The sequence below is a fragment of the Pelodiscus sinensis genome, chromosome 7 (assembly GCF_049634645.1).
Source record: "Pelodiscus sinensis isolate JC-2024 chromosome 7, ASM4963464v1, whole genome shotgun sequence".
NCBI classification, from domain to species: Eukaryota; Metazoa; Chordata; order Testudines; family Trionychidae; genus Pelodiscus; species Pelodiscus sinensis.
In genome coordinates, this window is record NC_134717.1 from 31584267 (window position 1) to 31609393 (window position 25127).

Genomic DNA, 25127 nt, shown 5'->3' on the forward strand with positions numbered 1-25127 from the left:
GAGCACACCCAGTAGCACAGCCAGCAGCTTGCCAGGCACCAGCCAGAGCAGGCCCAGCACCACCCAAATGTCAGGTGAACCATGTCCATGCAGACTCAGTTTGTGCATGCGTGTTCTGCCCTGGAGCTTGGAATTGCTGTTGGCAGGCCTTCTACCAAAGCTAATGTCAGTCTGATACACGCAGCACCAGAAAGCCACTTCCTCTCGCCTTCTGAGCTAGCATGCACCTGCAGATCAACTAAAGAACATACCTCAAATGAATACTTCCCCCATCTAATCATAATGTGTAGCTCTCCCATTCTTAGTTTATACACTCTCTCCCTTTTTCTAAGCCAACAGCAGTTTATACTCTTCTCCACCAGGGTTTTTGTTTTGTTTTATTTTTGCTTTATAAAACTGACGTATTTTGACTCCCAAGTTCATTTATGTTCAGTGGCCCTAGTTTATCCCCTCGGCCCATGTTTTAAAAGCTCAGTAGTTCAGCTTTTGTTGCCAGTCTAGTGTAAAAATAACAGACAACATTACTAAGTGAGCTGGCATAGTAGAAAAGTTTTGGGTTTTTAACTGAGAAATCATGCACATTTGTAAGTGGCCCCTAGATTTCAAATTCCCTCTGATGATAAAGATTTGAACATGACATATCAGTGATTTCAGCCATGAGAATCAGACAGGTCTGAGAACATGTGGCCCAAAGGTATGTATGTTAAAACATTAGTATGAAGAGATGAAAAGTCTGTGTCTACACTGGCGCGTTCTTGTGCAAAAACGGCTGTTCTTGCACAAAAACATGCTGCCTATCTACACTGGCCATGCATTCTTGCGCAAGTAACCTGACTTTGTACTGTAGAAAATTAGGGCTTCTTGCACGAGCACTCTGATGCTACCTCAGGAAGAAGCTCAGGAAGAAGCCCTCTTGCGCAAGAGCTTTTTCAGAAGAGGCCAGCGTAGACAGGCAACATTAATTTCTTGCGCAAGAAGCCCCTATGGTTAAAATGGCCATCAGAACTTTCTTGTGCAAGAGAGCGTCTGCACTGCCATGCATGCTCTTGCACAAAAGCACATCTCTTGCGCAAAAGCACATGCCAGTGCAGACACACTCGTGGAAGACTTTTTGCGCAAGAACTCTTCCGCAAAAGAGTTCTTGTGCAAGAAGCTGCCAGTGTAGACGTAGCCCCAACAATACCCTGTGAGTTACTGCTACTGCCCCTGAAGTGTTTGCATATTGTTCTCTGAGTGTGACTGACTGGAGAAACATGATCTCTAGTTTACCGACATAACTACCCCTCTGAGACTAGAAAGAGAATTGCATTTACATAAAAGTCCCTAGTTTCTGCTACAGATACCTTAGTCTGAACCAGAGCACAGGCACATATCCTTCAGACGTCTGTCTACTGCACTTCTTTTCAGTTTTGTTCTTCTGTGATGTGCACATTTGTACATGTGGGGTCTGATCCTCCTCACAAGGGACTTTTGCCAATGATTTCAACAGCAGCAGGCCCTTAAATACAATTCTTCGAAGTATATATTAATTGACTGGCTAACACAGGAAATAAATAGCTGTAACTCCCATACAGAGATGGCAGTTTTGACAATGCAAGGGTTCACAAGAAGATGCTGCAAAGCTTTTTCAGATATGAAAATTAGTCCCTGAAAATGTATCCTACCTAACAAAGCTGGGTCCACTGTAAGCTATCTGCAGTCAAGAACAATGTCAGCACCCAGCATTTTAAATAATGTCAGTCCTGTCGTAGGGGTATGTCAGGGAAAAACCTGGGGCTGGGTGAGTCAGTCCAAATCCCAGGCACCACGTAGTATTACTGCTTTCGTTTCCCTCTGGGTATGAACACAGCCCTTGCAACTGAAGAAGATACTTAAGATGTCAAACCCGACTTTCTTCCTCTTCCACCGCTCGGTGAAGACCTGGAATGAATTTCAAAAGCTGCTTGCGGACACTTCCTCTCCTATTTTTCCTTGGGAGTGTCCCAAAAATATTTGAGAAACTGCCTCCTTCCCACAAGGGTGACATGGATCCATTGCTGGCTACACTGATGCTTCTGTTCCTCCTCAGTGACGATTTCCGTATGGCAGTGTCATTGTCCCTCGGAAAGAAACAATCGTCATCTGTGCTCGACTGCCGGCTCAGACACTCGTGAGGAGAATCCTCAAATACGCAGGTCTGGTAGAAGCTATCCTCACTGTCCACTGTCATTGAGCTCAGCTGGCTTCTACAGCTGCTTTCGCTGGAGAACCGGGGTTTAAATGGGAAGGCAGGCTTTGGTGAAGCACAGCTACCAAATAAATTGGACTCTTCTGATTCCAGGGCGTCAACAAGAGAATTGTCATTCACCTCCCCTGGAAAAGAGATATAAAAGAAAGTAGCATTAACCAGTGCAAATCACATAAATACTAGAATATGGGAAGTGTGTGTTTCAAAGATAATCTACAATTTTGTAATCTGAACATCCTGAAATATCATTGGAGAGATACATTACTGGTAATTCACACTTATTGAAGAGAGCACATCATCCATTTTATTTTGTCTCTTCTAGATTTCCCAGCCCTTCTCTATTCTTTCTTGCTGGCATAGAAGCCTTTTTCCCAGCCAGGTTGATGGGAAAGAGCCCCATAAATTTATAATGTCAGCTTACAATACTGATCTATCAGGTCCAATATCCTGCCTTAACCAGCGGCCAATAAGGTGTATTAGCTGTGTAACTTCCCACTCAATAAACAGAAAAAAGTTGATCCTTGGGTCAGCCAGTGAGGAAGAGAGGAGAAAAGGATATAACCAATGCCTACTTCTGTTTTCTAGAATTCATACAAATGACCTTTTGTTCTGGGCCAGCCAAGGAGACAGGCATCCCCATTCATTAGTCCTTCAAACTGTTTTCCCAGTTGCCACCCAGTACCTTCATTAATACAGAAAAAGAAGCCAAACAAAATCAGACTCAAGCAAACAGCTGCTTTCAACTGAGCACATAGCATTTCTGCAGAAGAAGCTGTGACAGTCATGAAACGTAGTGCGGTTTTCTAACAGGAAATCAAAACTTACCATGCAGCAAGCGTTGTTCCTGTAATTGCAGAGATCGGAACTCCACCCATTTTTCCTGCAAAGTTTGCTGTGAAGGGTAAATTGTGAATGATGATTAGCACTAACTTGCACAATGTAAACCGTGTTTAGAGAAATAGTATATTCAGAAAAACTGCAGCTTAGTTCTAGGAAGCAGGTATGTTCTCTTACCAGTAGTATTAACAGAGCCTGCTTGAAAATTAGTAAGTTTCTCCCAGAAACAAATTATTCTGTTAATTTTTATTTGACTTTTGCTGATGCACCTAACACATGCTATTATGGAGTGCCAGCTGGTTCTGTAATGTAGACAGAACACAACTAGTTATTGGAAGCCAGGTTCACCTCTATCAAGAAGAGAATGAAAAAGTTCAGAGGCATCTACTATATTTTTTGAGAGAGTTGGTGTGTCTGCTTGTCTGTCTGTATCCATCCATCTATCTGACAGAGTTCATTTGTTCAAGAATTCCTTCTAAATGGTAAGAGCTAGGACCTCCAAATTTGGTATACAGCTTCCTCTTACCCTAACTTAAAGCAAGGAAAGGGTTTGGTTGTGCCAGGACAATGGGATGTGCCTGGAATTCAAATGTATTTCATAAAACGGAAAGGGAGAAATCTGGAAGGAGGGACGGTTACACTCTAGAATGACAATAGAGGGAGGCATCAAGGGTCCAGAGATGGGCACTGCAGTGGAGAGGGGTGGAGAAAGGGACAACTATCTACTATATATTTCAGAGAGTTTGTCTGTTTGTTTGTCTGTCCCCCAGCTGGGTGACATGCACTCCTCTCCTAGCTGTGTCCACTGGAGCTGCATTGGCCATGGAGAGGTGCTTTTCTCCTGGCCCCAAAAGACTGGGCTGAGAGAGGGCTGGGACTGTCCTCTTTCTGCATGGCAGCCTTCATATTTAACACCTCGTCCCCAACCCCATCCCAGAACAATTATTCAAATGAAGAAAAACAAAATGTATTTGAGTTAAAGACTCGAGCAAAGCTAGGTAAATCTTCTGGTGATACTATAATTATGAGTACTGCACCAATATTTGAATACTATCTGCACATCCCTTAGTAGAAGCAAATAGCATCTTTGACAAAAGCCATAACTGTATTGCAATAACTATGTAATAATCACTGGCAAGAGTAATATCAAGTTAAACTTATTTGCCAAAAGAGAGGCTGGGAGATAAAGTAGCTTGTTATTTGGGGTAAGATGATTTGCAGAATTTCCGGAACTGATTGTTGTATTAAAATCACCAGTCATGCCACATCACAAGCTTTTGGGCATTGTTGTCTGAATATTGAAAAATGCCCCCCCCCCCCCCAGTACATCAGAAGCCTAACACATTTAAAAATCTTGTCTTGTTAAGAGACCGAGTAGGAGCCGATCTTGTCTAGAAATCTGTCCCCAGTTGTGCATGCTGACCTCTTGAAAACAAGGCTCACATATTTCTTTGGCTTGTTTTGCAATGACCAATGGTATGGATCTCAACAGCACAACCTGACCATTTTGATGCCTATAATGGCATTACACCCTGATGTTACTCAACATTTCTCTTCCTCACTGATGCATGTTTATCTAGACACAGCTCAAATGCAGATACATGTTTTAATTAAAGCAGTAAAACCTGTAACATTTTCCTATCAGGTGGATGCACAGGGCTAGCTGCAATGATATAAATGAATTTTTAGTGCACCTAAAAACAGGTAGCTAGATACACCATTTCCTGATTTGCAGAAGCTTGATATTGAATACAAATGCAAACTTTTGCCAACACTATGTGTGTGCAGGCATTTGTGTGGATTGTTGCCTCTGCAACTTGTTTCAAGAGCAGTCACATTAGATGACCTCTTCCCTTGTTAATTACTAGAGCTGAGTGGTTAACTCATTTTTTTGATTTCATGGCTTGATCAAAAAAACGAAACAAAATAAAATGAGTTTCAGGTACCTATGAAGCAGAAAATTGTAAGATTTTCTTGCTGCAGTAAAAGAAACTGTGAGAAAAAAGTATTTGGAAATGTTAGCAGCTTCTAACAAGCACTACTGAGCTTTTGCAAATGGTGGTTTTCAGAGGCCAATAATTTGGTCAAATTTGGGAGAATTCTCATAAGAGCAGCAAAAGACACCTTTTGATAGTTATCTCAGATGACCTAAGATTTTCCTTATTCTAATCATCACCATCAGCACACCAGACACCCTCTAATTACAGCTTCTGGCACCTTCTTGAAATGTGAAAGCACTTGTTTGGTATAAAAGATGTGCATCCATCAGTTGTTGCCAAGATGCTAGCTAGACTTCTCTTCAGTTTGTTGGCCCATAGAGTTAGACACATCTGGATGACAATGTATTTACATGTTTGGTCCCTAGTACTGAACAAATAACTTTTTTACAAATGTGGCAGTTTATGTCAAAAACTAAAACAATTCTTAAGCTCTAAATGTGCTGCTTCTGTTTGCAATGTACAGTGAAACCTTTGTTATCCGGCACTCTGTTAACAAGAAAACTTTGTTAACCAGCATTTTCCCCAGCCACAATACTGTCACGTCTTCAAGCGCACAGGCCTGGCTCGATTTACCAAGATTGGCTTAACAGTTTTTTATTTAAGAAGTACTAAAATAGAAATGTGAGACCAACTGCCTCACACTACAAAACTACCAATATTAAAAACTTGGTTTTTACTATTATTGTCCATTGTTTTTCCCTAGGTTGATGGGACCTTCAGATAACTGGAATTTTTAGATAACCGGAACACCCTAATCTCCACGCGTGCAAAATAACACAGGTTTTACTGTAGTTGTGTTGGTCCCAAGATATTAGAAAGAAAAGATGGGTGAGCTGATAAATCATTTTACCTCACCCACTTGTTCTCTCTAATTCTGTTTGTAATTACGCTTTGGAGAGTGATCTTACCATTATAACCACACAGATATGAAAAGAGTGGGCCAGGCCCACGTTCTCACAATACTTTGATCTATGACAACTATTTTGTGAGCTAGCGGTTTTGTACTTCTGGGAAACTAGAGTTGGTACAATTAACTCCCTTCTTCAAAAGAGGGCATACAGTTAGAGATGCACCAATCTTGCTCTACCTGTGACTTAGCTTAGAGATCCTGAGTTTTGTGCTGGGGGGCTTATGGGATATTCAAAATGACCAGAACCACTAGTACCATAATAAAGCACTTCAATATGGTCTGCACTGCAGCAAGAGAATCAGCCATTTTGGAAAGAGAGGACCACTTTAATTGAATTGAGGACAGGGGCAGAAAGAGGGGGATGTGATTAGTTTCTGAATCTGGGGGAGGAAAGAAGAGATAAGAATTTTATATTTAACAAATCCACTTAAGTTTGGCTGCTCAGAAACAAGTTGGAGATGTTTTAAATCCCTCATGGTGAAGTAGCTCTGTTCCACCTGCTATTTGTTGAATCAAAATGTACACAGGTATATTGCAAAGCACATTAACTTTATTATGTTTTCCTTAGGCTCAGATGCTTTTCAAAGCTATTAAAAGAGAGAGTGAGTAAGCGCGTGCAATCATCAGACAGTTTATCCCAATCTGTACAACTAAAAGCAATGAAATCTGTAGTGGTACTAGTGACTGTCAATATAATAACCAAAGACTGCAGTCTCATTTAATCACAGCAATTAAATGTCTGGCTTATTTCTGGACTATATGGCAGTGGCTACTTGCATACTTAGCTAATTTAATCACAGTTGGTGCTGCCATTCTGAGATCTAACTCAGGTGGTAGCTTCATGTGATGTTAGCAGCATGGCTGGGCATGTGTAGTTCCCCCATCTCCTCTACTTGCCTAAATTTCCTAACACTGATGGATGGGGCAAAACATGGAATCTTGCATAAAAGCACCACAATACAGAAAGGAACTTAGTCTCCTAGACAACATTTCAAAAAAGCACCAGATAAATATTATTATTATTATTAGAGTCACTGAATTATAGTAGCATCCTGAGGAGCCAAAGGAGAGTGAGGCACAGTCTCAGCCTTTATAGTCTAATAATGAGAAAGGAGAAATGGAGGTGCAGAGACTTGCGCAAGAACACAAGGCAAACCTGTTGCAGAGCAGGAAACTTCCAGTCTAATATCTTGTTCACTAGACTATCATGCTCTGAGAAACCCAAAGCAAACCCAACTTGCTGTAATTCATTGGGAGGTTAGATGTATTTTAGTAGTTTTATACAGACATTTTCTACAACCCACTTCTGGGATACTTTAAAAACTTTACTAAAACTAACCAGTTTAAATTACAAACACTTTAAAGGCTAAGTACTTTCATTGGCTAGAGTAAGTGGGCACCATCCGGTCTCAGTTACACTACAGTGGGAGGGTCCCACTGAAGTCATTAGTTTCACAGATGTAAGTGAGAGGTGAATCAGGTCCAGCATTATTGAAAAGAAAAGAAAAATAGTAAAGAGAATGGGTCAGATTCTGCTCTCAACTACACCAATCTCAACTTCAGATATGCTGACACGAGTGAATTGTTTGGCTACACCACATAGGTGTCTTAATTGGATCCACTTGATGACTTAACTTGATGCATAGGGTATAGCTACATTGCTGTTAAAAACCTGCCGCTGGCCCATGTCAACTGACTTTCCAGGCTTGGGCTGCAGGTCTGTTTAACTGTGGTGTGAGATGTTCTGACTCAAATTGCAGCCTGAGCTCTGACTCTCCCATATCACAGGGCCCTAGAGCCCAAGCTTCAGCCTGAACTGAAACGTCTATACTGCAGGTAAAGAGCCGCATCACCCAAGAGCCACAACTCCAAATCAACTGGCACAGGCCAATGCTCAACCCTGCCACAGCTCACTCAGCTGGAGTCAGATGTACTCATGTTGGATTAATTCTAACTCACTTTTATAGCACCACATTCTTGTGATGGAGGGTTTGGCAATAGGTTTCATCTAAACAGAGTCACGGTTGTAAAGGGCCCTGAGGCCTTTAGCTATGAAATGACAGCATTGCCACATGGTTGATGCTGGAGCAGCAAAGGGTACTGTGGTGATTAAAGGATCCTACACCTACCTACCAGTTGGTTTCAAAAACTTAATCAAGACCATTTCTCATAGGTGATTATAGATTGTGTCATAATATCTAGCACTTGCCCATTACTGACACAGCAGAGATTATTATAGGTTTGCAGAAATAGACATAATTCTCTCTTCAAGATATTCTAGGGGCTTATATGGCCCTAATCACCCTCGTATTTGAGTGCCTTTACAAAAGCCCTGTGAGGTAGGGAAGTGCTATTAGCTGCATTTTTCAGTTAGGCACCTGTAAGAGTGACTAAGTGACTTGCCTAAGATACACACATGTCTGTGGCAAAGCACTGCATTGAACCCCAGTTCCCCAAGTGGCAGCATTATGCCCAAACCACAGTCAATCCTTCTTATCTATAAATCTTGAAATCATCATTTGACAGCGTTGGGCTATCTTGAGTCAGCAAAAGTTCCTCAATTCTACTCCTTGCACATATTGAGCAAAATCCTGAGCTGGATAACCTGTTGGCAGATGATGGGATGAGACCCTGGGTACTTTGGGGTTCCCCTTGTGAAGAAACACTTTCTTCTCAAAGAGGTTCTCTGACAGCACTCCTGGTACCATTGCTGGCAGTAGAACTAACAAGGTCAAAGACGCAGGAAATGAACTAGGCTCTCAGCACTGGAGGCAGGAAGGTTGGATGCATTTTGGCAGGGCAATGCGAGAGATTGCATTTACATTGCCCTTTCTGCAGGTAAATATATGACATACAGGCTGTGTCTAGACTGGCAAGTTTTTCCGCAAAATCATCTGCTTTTGCAGAAAAACTTGCCAGCTGTCTACATTGGCCGCTTGAATTTCAGGAAAAGCACTGACGATCTCATGTAAGATCATCAGTGCTTTTCCGGAAATACCATGCTGCTCCCGTTCGGGCAAAAGTATTTTTCCAAAAGACTTTTGCGCAAAAGGGCTAGTGTAGACAGCACAGTACTGTTTTCCGAAAAAAAGCCCCGATCGCGAAAATGGCGAACGGGGCTTTTTTGCAGAAAAGCGCGTCTAGATTGGCCACGGACGCTTTTCCGCAAAACGTGCTTTTGCAGAAAAGCATCCTGCCAATCTAGATGTGCTTTTCCGAAAATGCTTTTAATGGAAAACTTTTTCGTTAAAAGCATTTCTGAAAAATCATGCCAGTCTAGATGTAGCCACATTGTCTGGAGGTAAATATGTTACTTCAGTTCAATCTGGCACCCTTTACATACAACATATTTACATGACACATACTGCACTTAATAATCACCTACTCAATTACCTTCAGTAACTGCAGCTTGGTTTCAAGTTCCATTCTCCTGACTATACTGGCTCCATTCACAGTCTCTAATCTGTAAAGAGCAAATGTTTTCATGACTGAAATGTAAGAAGACCATTTAAGCATGTATGAGTGTTACATTATTACTAGTAGTTAATGTTTGTACTGCAGTAACATGCAGAGGAGCAGTAGGTATATTAGGAGCCCTAAAGGGCTTTAAAACCTAAAAAGTAAGTGAAATATAGAGGATGGGCAAGGGAAATGCAAGTTACGATATATTAGCTCTGTTGAATTGGCTATCTTAAAGAGTGATGTGTTTCCTGTGTTACAGAGGAGTTGAACCACTGTGGAAATTTCCAAATACAGGAGTGTGGAGAAGCAGGAGAGGATGAAGAGACAGTACTTGACCAACACCCAAAGAATAGTAAATATAAAATGGTGGACCATAGGCCCAACTAGTCCATGGAAGTAGGTGTAACAGTCTTGACCAGCTGGTGCTCCTATATGCTTTATATCAACAACAAGCAAGAGAACTAACACTACTTACTGCAAAGATCAAAGTGTGTGGAATATAGAGAGATTGAGGGAGGTCTTGTAATAGCCTGAGAATTCTTCCAGTGTATCATCATTCTATAAATGTATTTGACAAACAGCTTTGTGCTGATCTACTGCAAGAACCTGCCTATCTCAATAGTGTTTGCAGGAGCAGAGTTCAATTCTAATTCAGGCAATTGCATTCTGCATATTTGATGGGAGATGGTAACTCTGCACTTTTTATCCTAAACTGTTGAAGTTGCTATTGTGTTCCTGCCTGGAGGCAGAACAGCAGTGAATCTTATTTCATTAGCAGAATTCGATTTAATCTTTTTGCCTTAACATCAGAAACAGCAAACTGCACATTGGAAAACAAGTAAACATTTCTTCTTTTGCTCATAGTGTGATAAAGGATTAAATTAAAATGTTTGAGGGGGAACACTTTTAGTTACCTTAAATAATTCCCTGAAGATTTTATTAAATCCACCATTTGCTTGTGACTGAAACCTTCAGTGCTCACTCCATTGATATTGGCTAGGATATCACCTGGTAAATTTAAATACAAGTAAAATGAACATCTCAGATACACACTATTCTTTGCACCATCTCTAAAACAAAAACTAAATGAGACACAAATAAATGGGAAAATAAACAAACAGAACTACAAATCTTATGAAAACATGAAGAGTTACCTGTTTGAAGGCCTGAAAGGTGGGCAGGACTTTTTTCTTGTATTTTGCAGACAAAAGTGCATACTTCCAAGGAGCAAGCATTTTGGGGTTGTAATTTACGTGTCTATAAATATCAAATTGACAGTGTTACTAATATAAAAACTTCAAAATCAATTTTAAAAAGTTAAACACTGCCTTGCAGCCTTGTCAGTTCCCTATAAATGTTCATCTTATGTTCAGTGTTTTCTTATTTTTGTATTACATATTCCATAATATTTTATTGTTTTTGCTATTATCATGAATTAGAAGTAAGGAAGCCTGTAACTTTAGGAATAGAATATATTGTCCTTAGAACAAAAATGTGTGGAAACAAAAAAAAAAAGGATTAATGAATTATTGTTGTCCATTTTATTTACAACTAACCAATTAGCCCGGTATAAGATGGAATTTTCAGGTCTCTCCTTCACGTCGGTCTTCTCTGTTGAGCCTCCGGTCTCTCACTCCGTCTCTCTCTCTCTCCTCCTCCTACCGCCTCTCCCTCTCTCTCTCTGAGCTCTCCTCAACCTTCTGCCACTCTCTTTCTCTTCTCCTCCCCCTCCTGCCTCTCACTTGGGGGACCACGGAGCCCAAACGGTCACTTGCGCCACTTACTCCTACGCAGCGGCCTGGCTGAGTGGCACAGAAGCCAGCCAAGTGCCACAGCGGGAGGCGAAGGGGGGCGGGGAGATGACATTCATGGCCAGGGGGCGGGGTCTGGAGCTGCTGTCAGGCTTTACATCACTGCCCCCCCCCTCCTCCTGCCATGGTGCTCAGCTGACTTCTGCACCGCTCAGCCAGGCCGCCATAGGGGAGCAGGGGGAGCAAGCAGAGCAAGTGGCCGTTTGGGCCCCGCACTCCCCATGCAGCACAGGATACCTAGAGGGAACATCCAGCATTTCAGCAACAGCGCCACCCAGGGGGAACAGCCAGAATTTAAGCATTACAGACTCACAGACATTGGGCTACTATATATATGATAGGTACTATTCCTATGCCACATAGCCCTAAACCAAGATAGCTATTAAACAGTTAAAAGATTATGAGCCTATTTATACGTTGACAAGAGTAACTTTCTGATTTTAGACAATGTGGACATAGATTATTCTCTTGTTCATACAACAAGCTACCATCTTGCAGGATCCAGTTATAACATGGTAGAGTCAGACACCGCCTGGGAATATGGATTTTAAAAGTTTGGACCCATCTATGCTACCATATTTGAAATGTCATTTTAACCATCAGGTAAAGGGACAAGAGGCTATATCCGCGATGACTGAGAAGCAAAGAAAATTGAACTTACTCTAGTACTAAGTCATTTTTATGATGTAAAACCTTTGAGTCCCAAGGCACAATGTTGTGTCCACACCCGCTCAAGAAAAAAATAGCTGCCTCTATTTTTTGCTTTGAAGTGAATATTTATTACTTCTAAGAAAAAAGCAATCAAAATATATCATCTTCCAAAGACATAAGAAATAACCAATCCTGTTGGTTGCCAGTTAATCTCAACATTTAACAATACCTTCCTACCGCAATTCAGGACTAGGACTGTGCAAAACATTAATAGTGAAACAATGATACTACCACTCACAGTTACCACATCCGTGTAAGGAAAACTATTGACTTTGAAATCTTTAAACATCACATCCACCATAATCTCTTCACTGCTGAGAGGACAACCATACAGTCCCCGAAGTCTTAACCACCAGAGGTTGATCAAAGCAGCAGACAAAGGGGGCACCGACGTAATCCTCAACCATGATGACAACATAAATGAGATCAGTTGACAACTCTCTGGCATTATCTACTATAAAGAACTCAGAGATGACCACCCACCACAATTTACCCATGAACTTAAGGATATCATCAAATCCTACCCCAAACAACTCCACCAGTAACTCTAAAAACTCATTCTCCAAAATCTTATCCCGAAGACCTCCCACATGCTTCCCAAGATATACAAGCAAGGGAGAATAGGCAGAGCTGTCTTACCTGGCCATAGCACTCTTACTGAAGGAATATCAGGACTCAAAAAACTATCTTCAAAACAACTCACCACATGAAGAGCGCAACTGACTTCCTTCACAAACTATGCAACATTAATACCGTCAGAGCAATGTCCTGCCACCACGGATGCCACTCCCCCATACAGCAACATCCCTCCATTTTGTCATCATTGCCTACTTCAAAAATATTTACAAGACAATGGACTACCCTCAGATATCCACCTCAAGGATATCACCAAATTCATCAATTTTATCCTCACCCGTAACAATTTTACATTCAACAACAAACATTTTGTCTCAACCATGGTAATTAGGATAGCTCCCCAATATGCCAACCTCTTAATGGGCCACCTTGAAGAAGAATTTTTGGACAAATGAACCACAAAACCAGTGATATACCTGAAATTCATAGCGGATATTTTCATCTTTTGGACTGACTGTTTAAACTCTCTTATAGATTTCCAGCACAAATTCAACTACCACCACCCATCCACTGCCATCTCTCTGAAACACTCCCACACTAACATCAACTTTCTGGACCACAATCTTCTTCAACCATGGACTCCCATAGACAACCATAGACAAGAAACCCAAGAATCACCACCTCTACTCTCACAGTTACCTTTCCACCTCAAACACATCAAGAAATCTTATCAACAGCCAGGTACTCAGATACAGCAAAGTAGGCTTTGGGGAGAAAGCCCAGGATACTCTTAAGCACTCTTAAAATTGTCTTTACCAAACAAGGACACTCCACCAGGGAAATAGATCATATCATGGAACACACCACCCAAATACCCCAGAGAACTTGCTTCTATACAGAAATAAAAACCCCTCTGACCAAATAGCTCTAGCTGTCACCTGCTAGCCTGTGCTGGAACCCAATCATCAAGCAATTAGTACCCATACACCATGAGGACCCTATCCTGAAAGAAATGTTTCCTGAACATCCACTTCAGTCCTTCAAACAACCCCCAACCTTTCCAAGTTCACCATCAGGAACAATTTCCTCACAGACCAGGATACGCTAACGCAGAGCAGCACCAGACCCTGTTAGAACAACAGATACAAAACCTGCAAACATATCTCCACTGTTGTGATGATCAACAGCCCCCATTCGACACATTTCAAGATTCATGGGCCCTACACATACTTATGACAACACATAGTTTGTTTCACCCAGTGCACTAAATTCCTCAATAACAATATGGATGATGCCAGACAATCAATACTCTCGCAAATGAACTCGTCCAGAAAAATGACAAAATACCCTATCAGCTGTGGGTGAGCACTTTTCACAAAACAATCGCCATTTTTTACCTATCCGTCCTCAATTTCAAAGGAAACCTGCACAACACTTTCAAAGGATGAGTCTGGGACCTTACTTTCATGACCCCTCTAGACACTAGAAATTGACTGAAGAGACATACTGGATTTATGGTTTATTACAACATGTAACCTACTAAGCCACCTTCTGTCTGTATTATGACTGCAGAAGCATTAATAGGCTACTGTCTTGAATGGTCCCTTACAATATGGGTCAACCTCTTATGCAAAACAACCCTCAGTCCTGGCAACCCCCAACACCAAAGTTGGTCCAATAAAAGATATTATCTCCCCTGCTTTGTCTCTCTAATAGTGAAATGAAAACATCCAAAACCCACTCAGTTCTTACTTTCATTACAACCTTAAAATTCTTAGAAGATTCCCAATTTCTAATAACATGGATTTCTTAAGCAAACCTGGCATGAGTTTCTAGCAAACAGGCTGATTTAAGGAAATCATGCAACTCGCTGATTTCAATGCTAGGTACAACTTAATGCTTTCAGCTAAACCCAATATGTGAAATGAAACTCAGGGATTTCAGAATCACACCAACAGATGCTAATTCACACTTCCCTACCAGACTGAAAGTTTATACCAGCCTGAGTAATATTATCTAGATATTTAGGCCTCAATCTTGCACACCTGTATACACACTAGTAACTTGTTAGGCATGTGCATAGATCCATGATAGCAGTATTCGTTGTTGTAACCAATTACAACAGACTGAGGCCATAAATGAGAAGTACTGGTAGAACCAGTAAAATCTTTCTGGTCAGAAACTTAGTGCACCCACTTATTCCCCTGAGTCCCCTGCAAATGGCAGCAGAGAGATTCGCAGAGTCTTATTCAGAGGTGCCTCAACTCATACTGTAATAATGAAATAATTACATTGAATCAATGTAAAGCCTTCAGGCCAGATTTTTGTTTAAGTTGCTTAGGAGTTGCTCCAGGCAGCATTGCAAAGCCTACGAGTAGGTCTACACTGTAGCTGGAGATGTCATTTCCATGTCGGGCAGAAATACCCATGATAGCTCTAATCAAGCGATTGCGCTAAAAATAGAAACATAGCTGCTGTGGTAGGACAGACCAGCCACGCTGAGTACCATAGATCTGAAACCTGGGGTACATACTCGGGGAGGGCGGAGTTAATCTATCCTGCCACTCGTGCCACCATAGCTACACTTCTCTTTTTAGCGTGCTAGTTGAATCAGAACTAGGGCTAGCTTGGCTGTAGCCACCTGCACTGGAGCTCCTTACATCTTCAGTTCCAGTTCAGACATTCCCTAACTAACACAGGAACAGGGGTGCTGGGACGGGGGCTGAGGGGCAAACGGTCCCATCACTTTTCCAGCCAGTAAAAAGTGGCAGGACTTTTAAAGGTGAGCAACCAGGGGGAAAAGGCAGAAAGGAGCAGGCCCACTGACAAGGGATGGCAAAGGGGGCAACTTCCCTGGGGCCTGGCAATACAATGGGGCCTGGAGCTCCTGACCGCCACTACTGCAGCAGCAAGGGCAGCTGGATCCCTGGACCTTTTAAATCGCTGCCAGAGCTCTGCACAGTGCGCTCTGGGCAGCACTGAGGGCTGCCTAGCCCCAGCCCTGCCCCTTGCACTGAAATCTCTGCCCATTCCAGGGATGCAGAGGACAGCTCCTCCACACCTTGCCCTGAGGGCTGGGGAAGCTATCAGCCCCACAGGAGAGGAGCAAGTGGGGGGGGGGGGTCTGTGGTAAGGGTGTTGCAGGGGCAGAACCTCAGGGAAAAGAGACAGCATAGGGGATGGCCACGATTCAGTTGCCATGAACTCCCCCACCATCTTTGCTTAAGCTCCTAAGTCTCACGTGTAGAAGTAATTTAGTCTTTTAGGAGCCTGCATCCTATTGAATGTCAATAGGATTTAGACTTCCTAAGAGCCCAAATCAATTCTTAAAATGGGAGTTGAGTGGTGCAATGGCAAGTGGAGTAACAGCTAAATACCACTGAAATGAAAATCTGGTGCTAAGCCAACCTATTTCCATACCCAACAGATACAGAAACTAGCTTTTCATAGGCCAACCTTTCAAGTGAGATACTCACACACAATGTAGATCAGGAAGAAGCTATGCCAAGAATAATTATTTTTAATCTGAATGCCACAAATAACAAAAAGCTCCCATTGGTTCATAGAAAAGAACAGTAACTGACAATTATCTTCACTTCTAAAGGCTATCTGCTACTCCTGCCTTCAATACTTATTAGTCACAGAACTACATCATGATGCTTCTCCTAATAAACTAATTTGGCTGAAAATATTATTTTATCTGTGTGTCTGGAAATATGGGAAATGCTTCAAAGATGCACAACAGCAGCACTGTTGGTGGTTCCATTTCCATGTATTGCAAGAGGGAAACCAACTCTTTATTTCCTAAAATAAGCTTAAATGTCTTATGCTTCTTTAAGAATATTCCTAAATGTATTATTTATATACTCTGCTAAAAACATCTCTCTCTTATCTCACATCATTAGCATCAATGATATATTTTAAAGTTATAACCATGCCACACATAGTAATTATGCAAAATGATAAATGGGCACAGATAAAGGCTACTAGTATATAAACAAATAGAGTATAAATATGTGCGTGTTTAGAATGGAAATGTAGTATGAGGAAGTATTCTATATTATTTGCGCAATCAGTTTGCATCAGTTTTTTATTCTAGTGATCTGGGTCTAAGCATTAGTCAGCTGAAAAAGAAATAGAAAAGATGTATAACTCCCAAAATACATAAAAGAAAACTGCAAAGGTCTGCTTCTGGAATCCTAGGTTTAAGTGGGACTAATCATGTAAGGATTACCTCTGGGTATGTCTACACTACAGCACTAATTCGAACTAACTTAATTCAAATTAGTTAATTGGAACTAAGCTAATTCAAACTAGTGCATCTAGACCTAAAAACTATTCAAATTAGTCGGCAGACAGGCTACTGGGTTAGATGGGCCTTTGGTCTGACCCAGTACGGCCATTCTTATGTTCTTATGTTCTAAGCTCAGGACTCAGGGTCGGGGGTCTCACTGGACCACCTTGATTTTCATGCAAGCCTGCTCCTGGGTTCGTATGTGGCCTTTGGTGGCCAGGCTGGCAGCTATCCCGCCCTAGATGGCCACTTTCCTATGCCTAGTGCGGAGGTCGTGGACGTTGGAGGCCTCCCCCCAAACCTGGATGAGGTCCACGATCTCCGCACCCGCCTCTTGTGGCCCCAGGCAGATTCCTGGGAGCCGCCAGCCTGGTCCCTGGAAGAGGCAGAGGGCTGGGTGTCAGCGGGTGGCTGGCTCGTGCCGTGCCAGGTGCAGGGTCTGCTGGCTAGGTGCTGGCAGGCTTGCACCTGGCACAAGCACCGTAGCCAGACCGTGCCCCTTTAAGGGCTCCGGGGCCGGGAGCAGGGCAGAAGAGTTTCCCTGGTTTGGTCCAGAGAGGCCACCAGGGCAAGCTGGGAAGGGCTAGCTTCTCACTAGTTCGAACTAAGTGGCTACACAGCCCTTAATTTGAACTACTTAATTCGAACTCGGCATTAGTCCTCATAGAATGAGGTTTACCTAGTTCAAATTAAGTTCGAACTAGCGATTTGTATGTGTAGCGCCTATTAAAGTTAATTCGAACTAACGGCTGTTAGTTAGAATTAACTTTGTAGTGTAGACATATCCTCTGTGACTAAAGGTGGCAGGATCAAGCTCTTGACTTATGAGTCATAAGTCATTTTATTTTATTTTTTTATTATTTGATGTTTCTATATTGACTCCCATATGTATGTCTCGCCCTCTCTATACATATAAACAGAGAGAAAGATATGCACATGCACACATTACAAATATCTATATACACAGAGTTACCTTTTAATGCAATTTACTTAAAAATAAAATCATAAGCTTAAATTCAATTATGATTCTTATTTTTAAATGTCATATTTCCTCTGTACATTTACTTCCAATAATAAATGTACTTAAAGTCTGAAAAAATATTTTTAAAGATAGTACAGTGAAGAGTATGTGTGTGTTATCTTCTAATAATGCACTCAAACATTTATGTTCTATACTTGTTCTTTAATTCTTCCAAGTTTGCACTGAGCTCTGTATAAAGAACTTTTTGCTGTTTCTCCTCAATTTGCATGAAAACATCCCAAACAAGTTAGATACACATATCAAGACTATAGAGAAGTGATCCCTGAATTGGGTAACATGAGTATCTAGTTAGCAGCATTAACCTAAAGTACTTTCAAACCATTAATTCTCATAATATCACTGCGAGTCAGGTAAGTGTCAAATTTACCCATTTTTCAGATGGATAAGCTTTAGGACAATATAAGTTATATGATTTGCCCAAAGTTACTTGAGAATTTAATGATGGGAATTGTTATCAGGAACCTACTTGCTTTCTAGCCCTGTGTTCTAATCAGTTGACAATACCCACTCCTTTTTGCCAACAAGGTGCCTGCAAATTTTGGATCTGGATTCAGATTTAAATCTCTCTGAAGTTTAGAAGATCAGAGGTTTTGGTCGGTGTTTTCCATTTGTAAACCCTTTAAAATCCATTACATTCTGGGCCCATCACTTCAACTCATCACAAACACAGAGCTATCATAGTCAGCGGATTAGATTATCTGTATTCACAGTACTGAACTCTCACCTCAATTTCAAATCCAAATGTTTCATTATCTTCTTTGACAATAGCAAGAAGCCGTCTGTAAAAAAAACAAAAACATAAATCTGCATATAAAGAACACAGCACCACATTTGTGTGGGGCGGGTGGTTATTTATTACTCAGAAATGCAAAATGCTGTTATTTATCCAACTGTGACATACCAGCCCTACCAACAGTCTCGATTCATAGCATGTATATTTACAGAGAGTCATAAATCTCAGGAGCCTTTCTTCTCAGAATTCAAATTACTTCTTAAACACACCTGCTTTACACTGCTCGCTAGCTACTATGTATGAATGACTCACCATTCTCTGCCTGGCATCTGCTTTGTACCTACTCTTGCTGTTAAGATGAAGCTCTTCATGGAGTCATTTTGTGTTTTGTATTTTTACTATTTATACATCTAAAACACAATATAAATCAGAGCAATTATTACAGTAAAGCCCAAATCTCTTTACCTTTGTGCTCCAGAAGAGTCACCGAAGGAACTTGATCTGGTTAAAGCAAGCTGGAAACAGAAATTAAAGATTGCCATTGTCAATAGATCTATACAGTGAACAACATCAACAAGTTAATAGAAAACAACATCAGAGAGACAATTCCTTGAATCTTTATGTCTTAGTGAATTTCTGTTCCCAAGAGAATTATTTTGGCAATGTTGCTGTCACATGAGCATTGTGTGAAAAAAAACAGGTGTGGGGTGGGTAAAAACAGGAACAGAAGAAAGTGAAGTGTTTGCATGACTTTTCAAGTGCATATATCTGCTAAAGGTGTTCTCTTGATGTCTCAGCAAGGGGCAAATTATACCTCCACTTACACCAGCTTGGCACCCTGAGCACTATAGGAGGACAGAAGATGTTACTGCTGCCTGACCATCCTTGGTGTTCCCTCTGGTATAGAAGCAGGTGCAAAGAGCTTAAGGGATGTGGTGAGTCAACTCATTTCACATTCACTCACTCCAGCCATTCCTGACCAATTTGGGGACAGCATTGGCTGCATGTAGGTCCCTTATTAAAGGAGAGAGTTTGCAAGCACGTTGCACCCCTGCCACCTTTCCCAGGCAGTCCTCATTGTATGGGTGCTGCATTTTAGTTGATGCCTTAAAAAGTCAGTATAAGCCTCACATTAGTTTAGTCCTAAAACTATATTGGGTAAGAGGAGACAAAAAAGGGGTAAGATCTAGATTTCCCAGTCAAGGCCTTTTGTACCACCATCCGTCAGTTGGCACTTGGGCGGTCTGCTCTTCGTGTATGAATTCAGCAGCAATGTTCAGCATTCTCCATAGATCTGTTAAAAACATAAATCTCTCTGATCTTCCACACCATTCCCAGTCTCTGTGCCATTTCCAAATGAAATGATGAGAGAAGAAACGAGTCTCAGAGAAATTCGGTAGATTGCATAGTGCTGTACCAGTCAATAGCAAAGACACTTTTGACACTACATCTCCTCACTAATAAACACACAGAGGCAAGTGGGAGCAAATTAGATAGGAGATTTCATTTTGTTAAGTCTCCAGGTCCATAGCAATGGAACTAGATGACAGAAAGGTAAACTATAAACAAACTGGATTTAATTTGAAATAAAAGTTTTAATTAAAACAGTATATGTGGTCCATCTGATAAAAAAGACAACTACAGAACATCAGTTTTAGAAGGTAAATATAAGATTGTAAACCAATTCCCATTCCTCTTCAAATCCATCTTTTCAATGCCAGCTGGCTATGTCTAATCAATATCCATCAGTATATAAACCCGTCTGCTTTCTAGGACTGATTTTCCATTTCACGTGCAACATTCAGTAGTTTTACATGTCATTCATCATACATTGTTTTAATATTGATTTGTCAGAGAAAGTCATTGGTACGGAGCAATATTTCCAAGTGGGAGAGGATCAATGTTCCCTCTAATCTTTTCCATCTATGTGCAGAATAATTTTTTTTATGTGCACCACTAGTAGAAATAAAAAACCTAGAGAGGGTGCTCTGCTAATCAGCTGGGCAGCATTTTTATCTTTCCTGAGTGGATGCATAAGTGCACACCTTTCAGAGAATCCTGGTGTGGTTGTCACTTAGTATGATCTCTTCAGACTGTTTGATACAAAGTGGAAATACTACATAGTTTCTGAGACTACCATGGGAAAACACTGGGGACATTTGGGACCAGATATACCATTATGTGACTCCAATTTGATGACATTGTAAAATATTCAATAGTCCTACACTGGAAAATTGCAATGAATCGAGCAATATTAAAAACAACAACAACAAACACTTTCCAGTATCTGTATAGCCAAATGTCAGGCACGATCCTGCTGCTAATAGGATAAAGATGAACCCCATTAATAAATTGTTACCAATTGCCAGCAAAAGAATGAGGTAACTCACAGCATACTTTTGTACTATGGAAGGGCACCTAAGACCATAGTGTAACTTGGTTAAGCGATGACTATGATACCTGGCAAAGAGTTTGAAGGCTATAAACACAGTGGAAGGCATTGTTTAGGGGAATGAAAGCAGTTGTAATTGAAAGTAACGGGGTGAGTCTATGAAGTGTGAAAATTGAAGCTTAATGTCATTTTGAGAGAGAGACCGGTTTGACTATGGATCCCACATTGCCCTCACCATTCCACCACAGGGCTTTAAACTGGAAAATGTAGTAAGGAAAACCCTGCTCTGGTCAGGTAGCTGAAGTGTGTCCTATGATTCTATAGCATCTTTTGTTAATATAAGAATGTGTATGTTGTGGCACTTTCAGGTGGGAGGAATGACTCTCACTGTTCACTGATATTGTTGAAACTGTCCTGCTGTGTACTATGGAAAATGTACAAGTTGATCGATGTCTGAGATATGCAGGTTTGAACACCCACGCTCTACAGTCAGGCACAATCTAAATCTACGTGTGACCCAAAATCCACAGGCCCCGGACATGCTGTCTTACCCCTAAGAGGCTCAAGGTATGCATCAATGCATTATTTGGGGCAGTGTTGGAAGGCATATAATGCTCATGAATCACTCAGCATGTTTTTCAGAACACTTGGGAACCCTTCGGTCTGAATTAGGAGGCATTCCAAGGGCAGAAAAGGCTACCAGCAGGGCTGGTTCCAGGGTTGGGAGAGCAACTGCCAAGGCATGCTGAACTGCTGTGTCACTCAGTTCTTATTCTCTTTTTCCTGTGGGGGAAGGGAGAGAAGGCTGGTGCTGAAAATATTTTCCATCCTGTCCAGCAAAATGGGTAGGGCTGCTCCTGGGCATAGGTTGTTATAATCAGAGTTAATATTATAATTATTATTTATATAGTGTCAAAAGTCTATTTTAATAGCACTAATACTTTACACCTCAGTGGCTTCTTCCATCTGAGGACATGACAGTTTTTACAAACATTAACACTTAACACCCTGTGAAAAGAAGAGCTCTGTGTGAACTTGGATGTTTTTCTCACCGACATAAGTTGGTCCGCTAAAAGGGGGTGTTAACTCACCCAGAGAGAAACACTAGTTGAACAATCCTTGTTTTACAAATGGGGAAACTGAGGCAGTGATGATTAATTGACCAGGTTCACACAAGAACCAGCTGAATCAGTAGTAGGACTCAAAGGCTACATCTATACTACCAGGTTATTTCAAAATAACTCCCGAAATAACTATTTTGAAATAAGCTTCTTCTTCTTCGCTAGCAGGAGTTATTATTTTGAAATAAGAGATTTGGTAGTGTGGACACTTGCCTTGTTATTTTGAAATAACATGAATAATCTTCATGAACGGTGGATTACAATAGTGTACATGCATTCACAATGCCAGAAAACCATACCTTGATATTCCAGACAGGTAAAAAGTATTTAAGAAATCAGGAAGGATTCTGAAAAGGGCTAACATTAATTTTAAGCAAAAATTCTTGCCAGTATGTAGATTACAAATGAGGAACTACTGACCTGTATCACTAAAATGTCTGTGGATTGCATGTTAATGTAATAAAACCTACCACACAGACTTCAGTGGGATAAAACTGTGTCCCATCATAAAACAACCATCTCCATACAAATCTTATTTCAGAAACATGTATTTGTTTTGGGGAAAGAATGTTAGAGATACTTAAACTGTAGGTTGTTTGTAAGAGTTAAATATGCACATAACTCTAAACTCATCTACTTCTCTAACGTATCCATCAGATATGTAATTCTTTGCATAGGGCGGTTCTCCTAAGATACATGTGTTACAATTTATTTTTAACAATCATTTGTTAAATCGCTTCTCAGCCATTCTTGTAAATGTTATCTCTAAATCACACACAATTGCCATTGAAAACCAGAGGAAACTATGAAGTTGTAACTGAAGAATCAACAATATTTCACAGAAATACATTAATCTGTCTAGTTCTGCTTTATCTTCTCCAGGATTGTGCAAAGAGAAGGATTAAGTGAATGCTTAAGTACACAATCACTATGTACAAATTCTTTGAGAATAATTTTGTGTTAATGCGTCTTATGTACTTTCAATTTAGATTGCTAGCTATCACCTGTAAGTGCTTATTTGCCAGTTCACAACAATAGCGAGACTAGAAATAGGTCTTTGTTAAAAACCAATTGCAAACAACAGAAATCTGTCAAGTTCTGAAGAAAGAAAAGAAAAAACAAAGAATATTGTATTGAGAAAAGTCAAATTAAAATCACTCTGAGCAAAATTCTTCAACCCAGATGAACGCACAACTAACGAGAAGTGCTTTCAATCAGAGATGTAGGAGGCAGTTCACGAGGGAACCAAAAAGCCCAAGCATTCTATTATACCAAAGTAAGATAAAGTAAACTATTTGAAACATCCAGAAATCAAGTCTTCTCAATACAATTGTAAACTGAGAACAATGCCTAATGCAGCTCACTTTATGTTCTGATTAGTGTGGCCAGATGTCCTGATTTTAAAGGGACAGTTCTGTTATTCGGGGATTTGTCTTATACAGGCACCTTATTATTCCCTGTCCTGTTTTTTTAAACATGCTGTCTGGTCACCCTAGTTTTAAGTTGCCCTAGATTTTTAATTCATCCTGTGCATAAATTCAGGGTAGGAAACTTGCCATATTAGTATTTTGCTTTAAAGGTTTTAATCACAACTCAAGGAAAGATGCTGGATCATATTCCCCCTAGCATAATTCCATTGAATGTATTAAAGTTAAACCAAGGTTGAATGTGGCCTGCTATATTCTACAATAAACCTGTACAAATCACATGTTGATAACCTTGTAGCTTTCACTTGAAAACAATAAAAAACACAGAAAAATAATTATCTGTTCTGTGAAAAATTAGTCTTCCCCCAATATTAAAAGCTGAAAACATACCTGTTTACGTCCTCTAGGTAACGTCCCCACTGTGTTCGCCAGAATCTGAACTCTTCTATTATCCATTTGGGGACTGCACATTGGTTCCAAGTGAGGTGTGTAACTTGGACTGACACTGTAGCCCACAAAATTGGCATTGCAATTTTGCTGAATGAGCTTTTTTAAAGACATGTCAGATGAAGGGCACAGAGACTAGCATTTCTAACTAACATTGCTTGGCTGAGGAAACTAAAACTATAACCTCCTCTCCAAGCAATCAAAAGTAACAAACAGAAAGGGAGCCCATGTGACTTGTGGTTTAGGTGCATGTTACATAAATCTCTTGCAGATCACCAACGTTACTCAATTTTTTTTAGCTCATGGGAGAGTTAGGAGGTGTGTTTTGCAATTAAAGAAAGCTGCTTGTTTTCCCACTCCTGGATACAAGCAGAACCCACATCATGCAGCTTTTATGTTCTAAGATGGCTTGTATTTAAAAGATCATCTTGCTTTAAAAACATCCCTAATTTTGATATATTAATTCTTACATTTGCTCTGTCTCCCTTCATATCCTTTAAATTATCGCTGACATAGAAAAAATGTTTTTTGCCTAATAATGACTTCACTGGAGGGTTAGGGATGTCGGCAGGAATTAGAGGGACCAAATGGAAAGTATTACCTGCAAGCTCCCTTGGGAGCTTGCAGGTAATACTGCTTGGGGCTGCTCTTAAAAGACTAAATGCATTTTGCTGTTAATCCATTAATTATCAGCAAATTCTGTTCTGAGAAGAAAAATCAACCTAATTCCAGAGAAGCAGGAAGGTGATACCAGGCAGCTCATAGTCAGCCATGAGGGAAGGCAGAGGATCCCAGGCAGTTCACAGTCAGACCAGGGCCATGGCTGGAGGACAGTTAGGTATTTCACAGCTGCTGGTCAGTGGGGCCTCAGAAAAATGACAACACCAGACTTGTCATTTGTCTTTTAAGCCAACTGTGCCAATTGGTCCTCCAGCATGTGGGCTCAAATGGACCATAGCTGATAAAGGAAGTACGGAGCTACCAAAGGCAGGGGTGTTGGAACAATTTATATAGTGGGGTGCTAAGAGCCACTGAACCATTCTTTAAACCCTTCATAGGATGGAAACCACTAAAAGCCAGGGAGTGTAGCAGCACCCTCAATACCTCTAATTCCAGCACCTCTCAGAAGGCTTCATC

The 25127-nt window shown here is 40.9% G+C and overlaps 1 protein-coding gene across 1 annotated transcript; it reads right to left on the reverse strand.

Annotated features, from left to right (window-relative positions):
- Positions 1-312: 312 nt before the first annotated feature.
- Positions 313-24203, reverse strand: CYTIP (cytohesin 1 interacting protein). Its single transcript, XM_006125667.4, has 8 exons — positions 23934-24203; positions 19069-19118; positions 18595-18649; positions 10591-10693; positions 10351-10444; positions 9368-9437; positions 3053-3119; positions 313-2352 (listed from the first exon to the last, which is right to left on the reverse strand). The coding sequence occupies exons 1-8, from the start codon at positions 24102-24104 to the stop codon at positions 1880-1882; spliced, it is 1083 nt and encodes a 360-aa protein (XP_006125729.1). The 5' UTR covers positions 24105-24203; the 3' UTR covers positions 313-1879.
- Between the last annotated feature and the right edge of the window lie 924 nt (positions 24204-25127).